Here is a 6,215-nt window from a genome sequence, read left to right on the forward strand (position 1 = left end):
GTGCACTGAATCTGTAGGTCATTTTCTAACTGTATCCAAAACTAATCTTCATATATTGACCGTAGATCCCGTAACCTTGCTAAACTCACTTATTGATTTTAATAACCTATAGATTTTTATAGATTTTCTGTTACAATCGTATCTTGTGAGAATAACATTAAATTTTTCTTTCCAAGCCTTTTAGTTTCTATTGTTTGACTTTCACAGTACAGTGACAAAGACATGCAATGAAAATCAAAACAGAAATGGCACCAGCAATGTTGCTTGTTCCCAATCTCAAAGGGAAAGCTTAAGTATGATCCCTGTTCAAGGGGATTCTATACCCTTATCAGATTAAGGGAAGTCCCTTTAATTCCTATTTTAACTTTTGTGGGAGTTCTGTAGCCATGAATGGATACTGAATTTTGCCAATGGCCTTTCCTGGGTCTGTTGGGATGATATGTGATTTTTCTACTTTGTGAATGTGGTAAATTACACTGACTGATTTTTAAGTATTAAAAACAGCTTGATCAGTGTGGCTCACCAGTTGAGCGTTGACCTATGAACCAGGAAATCACGGTTCAATTCCCAGTCAGGAAACATGCCTGGGTTGTGGGCTCGATCCCCAGTGGGGGTGTGCAGGAGGCAGCCAATCAGTGATTCTCATCATTGATGTTTCTATCTCTCCCTCTCCCTGCCTCTCTCTGAAATCAATAAAAACATATTTAAAAAAAATAAGGCACCATGTTGCCTCACCCCCTGTGACAAACGCAGCACACAGATGCAGGATGTTAGCACACGGCCAGCTGGGAGCACAGGGCTCCCCGTGCTTTCTGCTTAACTGGCCTGCAAACCTAAAACTGCTCTAATAGTAAAGCCCATTCAATTTTTAAGAAAAATGGATAAAAGGAAAGAACCACACCAACAGGTATTCTCTGTATCTGTGCCTCAGCATCGCACCTTTACAGGGTAACGCTGGGCCCGTCCTTCCTCACAGACTTGTGAGGCTGAACAGGTTCTGTACGAAGTGCTGAGCCAGCACCGGCACGTGGGCTGCAGCACGGACACATTACGCCGGCCTGGGCACACGTGCTGTGCAGAAAGGTGACTGATGGGCATTAGAAGACGTGGTTACCCCGGGAGGGGAGAGGAGTAAGATCCGGTGGAATTCAAAAGAGATTCAGATGTATCAGTATGCTTTTCATTTCTAAAAACCTAAAGAATAAGAGAAACTGAAATGCTTACCTCTAGGTCATCAAGGGAGCGAGTGACACTGAATCTCTTGGATCTTCCAAACGATCTCCGCGCAGAGGTGCGCTGAGAAGTCTGAGCGAGACCAAGTCCCCGCCCAAATTTTGAGCCCTAAACACAAGAAAAGGTAAAGTGAGTTACCTCCAGGGGAGAGGTGCTTAGCTTTGCCTGAGGCACCACCTTGCAGAGAAGAGGGGGCCCAGGAAGCCAGACTGTGCCCCCGGGGAAATGTCATGATCTGCAGGCATCACCTCAATGAAAACGCAGAGCCACAGCAAAGGCCGCCCCGGTCTCCAGGGGCTCGCTCTGCCCCTGACAACTATGCGCCCAGAGAACGACCACCTCAGCCTCCCGTCACCAGGATCTGACCCCCGGAGCAGATGAACAGCACGTGGGAGCGCAGTGTGGAGAATAATGGTTATTAACAAAGGCTGGTGTCACAAGGCCGCGCTGTGACTTAATTTCATGAGCGTCTGGGAAACTAAAGAATCCCACATTCAGCTGGCGTCTGAAGCCCAACCCGACTCAGGTGCCAGAAATAACCGGCCAGTGAAACATCTTGCTCTTTCTCTGGGAAATTACTAGAATTAATTCACTGTTATTATGCTAGACACTTCTCTGAATGTGATCGTGGTTCCAGCAAATAAGTCACCACATCTTTCACATAAAATCAGCGCAGCTGAAAATATCTGATTTCCTGGGGACTCGAAACCCTAGGTGCCCTCAGGGCAGGCGGGGAGCGAGGAAAAGCGAGGCCCTGGGGAGGGAGAGGGACCATCGGGGCTGGGCCAGGCCCCCAGAAGGCTGGGAATGTCTCCCTGAGAGTGAGGAGGCCAGCTACTTCCCTCTGCTCCCCTGGAGCCTGGAGCAGCCTTGCTGGCAGATTCCCCCTGCACTGAGCCCCGGAGAGCAGGCAGCACGGAGAGAGGGCAGCACGTGCTGTCAAAGAACCCATGCCCAGTGCTCCAGCCCAGGGCAGCTCAGAACCCTGGAGCGCCCTCTACTGGAGTGTCATCCCACAGATGGGAGCTCTCAGCAGAGGCTGCTACTGTGTCCTCCCCTCCTTGTGACATTGCAGTGATGCAATGTCGCCCGTGGGCGTTGTTTGCACAGGGTCCCGATCAAAGCCGGGCATAGTTTCCAAATATGTTTACAATCTATTTTAAAACTTCCTGTCATTGTGCTAGGGCTCATCCTGACCCACCTCCGCCAGCTCAGGCCAGGAGGGACACAGGGGACCCTCCTCGCCACTCTGGAAGCTTCTGCACTCCAACTGAGGAGGCCGTGCAGGGTGACCCTGAGCTAATAACGCAGGGGAAGCCATTTAGCAAAATAAAAAGTAGCCAATGAATTTCAAGAGATTACAGAAGGGTCCCAATAAAACACAATTCATGACTACAATTGTGTGTCACCGTTGAAATTACAAAGGGAACTACAGGAGGAGGCCCCGCGGAGTCCCAGGTCCAGAGTCTCAGCACTCATTGGCCACCGACGGGCAAGTTGTTTAATACGCGGGTCAGTAAAATGAAAAGGAGGCACCAGCCTGAGGAGCTCACAGAACCCCCACCAGGTCCCAAAGGAGGCCTGGCATGAGCTGGGGAACTCGAGGCTTATCTCCCAACATGAGCCATAATGATTCCATCACAAGCGTCCCGTTAGTCAGTGACAGGGTGGCAACACCAGCCAATACCGTCCCTCTCGCTACATTTTTTTAATCCTCACTCGAGGATGTCTCTCTCACGTGGATGTTTCTCTCTCTCCCTCTCTCTCTTTCTCTCCCCCCAACCCCCGCCCCAACCATCCCTCTCGTCCACTCTCTCTAAAAAAAGTCAATGGAAAAAATGCCCTCAGGTGAGGATTAACAACAACAACAACAAAAGGGTGTATTGCCTCCCCCACTCGGCCAGAAACCCAATGGACTTCAGAGGCACAGTGACAGGACCCGCAGGCACCAGCAGTAGGAATGGGAAGGAAGGAGGGGAGACCCTCACCTGGGCTGTGAGAAGTCACCATCCCTTCCACCCCCGCCTGTCCCGCCAGAGCAAGGGCCCGCTGGGGATGAGACCACTCAAGGGAGGGCTCCAGGCGAGACGGAGCCTCAGCACACAAGCACAGCAGACAGCGGTGGCAGCCAACAGAGGCCACAGCTAGGGGAAGCGGCAGCTGGTGCGCTGTCATTTCACCAGCCACTGACTGAGTCATCCAGTCAAATTCACGTTCACTAAACCACCCCCCGCAGGCTTACCTTTTTGTCTTCTTTCGTCTTCCTAGCGTTTCGATGGGGCCCAAAAATGTTCTGCATCCCAAACGCCTTCCTGGACCAGTCCCTCTTCTGGGTGCTCAGCAGGGGCTGCGCCAGGCTGCCCTCCAGCCGGTAGCGGTCAGCGGGGATCTTACTCATGGGAGGGGGCAGCGTGCCGCAGTTGACGCTGGACCACCCGTCAGTGGAGTCCGTGTAAGACTCCTGGTCACTGGCGTGTCCGCACTGCCACTCCTGCAGGACGTGAACCGGAAGCCACCGCTGGCTGAACCCACCGCCAGGGCCCACAGCGCTTCTCTTGGAAGGCGGGACCGAACTCCGCAAGGGGGTCGGGGGGACCTCCACGTGAGAAGTGGGCCCCAAATGCTTGCTAAAGTCCCAGCCCCTGTCAGCCTGTGGAGCAGCTTCAAATGGGGGCCCTGCCTCAGGATCGTGGCAAAAGGCCCCATTCCAGGGGGTGGCCCAAGGCTGGGAGCCCCTCCCCGCTGCCCCCTCCCAGGTGCTGCTGCTGGGGCCATGTCTACTGGAACTGGCGCCCAGGTCGACCACAAGCACCCGGCTGTTTCTCTCCTCCTGGTTGAAATTTCCAATGCCACTGTCACTGTTGCTGCTGGTGCTGGTGTTCTGGTGGGCATCGGCGTCCCCGTCCGCGAAGGCCCGGGCCCGCACACCCTCGATCAGCTCGCCCATGTCCCGGTACAGCACAGAGATGAACTGGAGGACCGGCAGGGAGGACGCCGGGAATTCCAGGCAGCCATTGGTGTCAGGGTCGGCTGTGCACTCAAACCCGAACCGCCGGGCGATGCCTTGGTGGATCTTGTGATTGAACAAGTCTGGGTCCACCATGAACACGTGGCAGGAAGTCCGCAAGACGCCCTCGCCCTCCCGCGCCAGGCTGCCGTCATCGCTGCTCTGCATGGTCACAAGCCCGAAGAACCGGCGGTCGTCGGGGCACACGGCGCTGAAGGCCAGCTTCTCGGCAGGGTACTCGGCCAGCACGGCGGCCTTGTCAGTGCACAGCTGCACGCCATCGTGCATGATCTTCATGGTCACCAGGGAGTGAATCTTCTGCTCGGCCCGCAGGCGCCGCAGGCAGCCACGAATGGCCTGGAAGCTGTCGGCCTCCAGGCTGCAGCTCGTGGAAGGAAGTTCGATGGAACCCAAATAGCCAACGACCATGGCGACGTTTAAAATACTTGCATCTAACCCAAACTCGTCCTGATTCTCTAGTCCAACACTGAAAACCGAGTCGTCGTTGATAACGTGTGCGATCTCCTTGGGAAGCAGGCCGGGCTGCGGGCCGCCCACACTTTCCTGCCCCGGGTCGAATCGCGCAGCTGCCGACTCCGAGAGCGACCTGTGCTTCAGTTTCGAGGGCTCTGAGCTGCTGGCAGGCCGACGAGGGTTTTCGAAGATCATGCTGAAAATCCCCCCCGACTGCATGTCCGCCACGACTCTCTCGGCTCTGTTGATGCCCAGCGCTTTGGAATCGAGTCTGGGCTTCCGCCAGCCCTTCCCGTCGTAGAAGCCCACCTCCTCGTCGCTGGAGCAAGACTCCAGGTGACCGAGGCCTTCGCCCACCACCATGTGCAGGACCCCGGAGCATTTCCCGATGAGTTTAACCACGTCCTCATGCGACGCTTTCTTCACGTTGATTTCATTTACAGCGAGTATCTGGTCTCCAGCGCGGAGGCCCACAAAATCGGCGGGGCTCCCTCGCATGACACAGCTGAGCACGCAGGGCGCCTGGCCAGAAAGGGTGAACCCGTAGCCTGCTCTCCCTCTGGCGACCTCCACACTCCTCAGGCGAGGGGGTGCCGTCCCCGGTGGCGGGCGCTCTACTGCGTCCCCCGCTCTGTACATCTCAGCACCTCCCAGGCCAGGAGCATAGTTCCCCGGGGGCCCACAGTTCAGAGAACGCTTGCTGCTGCCATCATTTTCTAGAAATGCTGCCCTGAGGAAGAAAACAACAGCTCAGCGTTAAAGAGCCCAGGCCTCACTGCTTCCTGGCATCACCTGAACTTGGGAAGGTATCTCATAGCAAAACCCGTCACCAAGGAGTCTCCAGTTACCAAGCAAATGTCAGCGGAGGAGAGAGCAAATCTCAGGCTAAGAATTCCCTTCCAAAGTGGGAACTGCTTCCCAGGACGGGCCCCCCTCAACACCGACCCTCCTGCGAAGCTGCCCTCGGGACTCTGCAGGACCCACTTCCTGGCGCTGTTCCGCCTCTCGATCCAGATAGAAGAGAAGGGACCTGGAGACCTCACACTCACAGTGTGGCCCGCAGCCCAGCCACCGCCAGGGGCTCCCCTGCACACCGATGTGTCTGAGGGGCATTTGAACCCAGGGCAGAGTCAGACTAAAACGCGGCGCTGGCTACAGACTCGAGGTCTCACTTCTGAGGCAGCCCAGGTCCACCTGTGCATGATCACTAGGAAGGTTTCCCCCGGAAAGCATCTGCTGATGTCTCATAGTCCACGCACCCCCCCAATTAATTTATGCGAACGCGGTACCTTGTGGGGAAAACATCCGTCTCAAACGCTGCAGTCCACACCACAGAGGCCACAGACACACCAGAGGAAACCTCCGAAAAGAGCGCAGGAGCTCAGCACTAACAGGCAGCCCAAGGTGTGCCCTGGGACAGAAACCCCGGCTAACGCACTGCCTGCCGATGCAGCCATGACCTCACAGCTGAATGTCATGGCGGACGGAGCCAGCGCGGCCC

General features: G+C 55.5%; 1 protein-coding gene across 6 annotated transcripts in view; it reads right to left on the reverse strand.

Moving 5' to 3' along the window:
• RGS12 (regulator of G-protein signaling 12) overlaps nucleotides 1-5,440 on the reverse strand; it is a 57,455-nt gene extending 52,015 nt beyond the window's left edge. For all 6 annotated transcript variants that reach the window (XR_001513251.1, XM_006760117.2, XM_015561593.1 and 3 more), the window contains exons 1-2: nucleotides 3,476-5,440; nucleotides 1,225-1,341 (exon numbers count right to left, since the gene is read on the reverse strand). Coding sequence is in view for 5 of the 6 variants with exons in the window: in XM_006760117.2 (XP_006760180.1) it covers nucleotides 1,225-1,341; nucleotides 3,476-5,353 (1,995 nt within the window). In the remaining variant the exon portion in view is untranslated. The remainder of the gene's footprint in view (nucleotides 1-1,224; nucleotides 1,342-3,475) is intronic.
• Nucleotides 5,441-6,215: the final 775 nt, after the last annotated feature.

This window comes from Myotis davidii, unplaced genomic scaffold, assembly GCF_000327345.1.
Source record: "Myotis davidii unplaced genomic scaffold, ASM32734v1 scaffold937, whole genome shotgun sequence".
Classification (NCBI taxonomy): Eukaryota; Metazoa; Chordata; class Mammalia; order Chiroptera; family Vespertilionidae; genus Myotis; species Myotis davidii.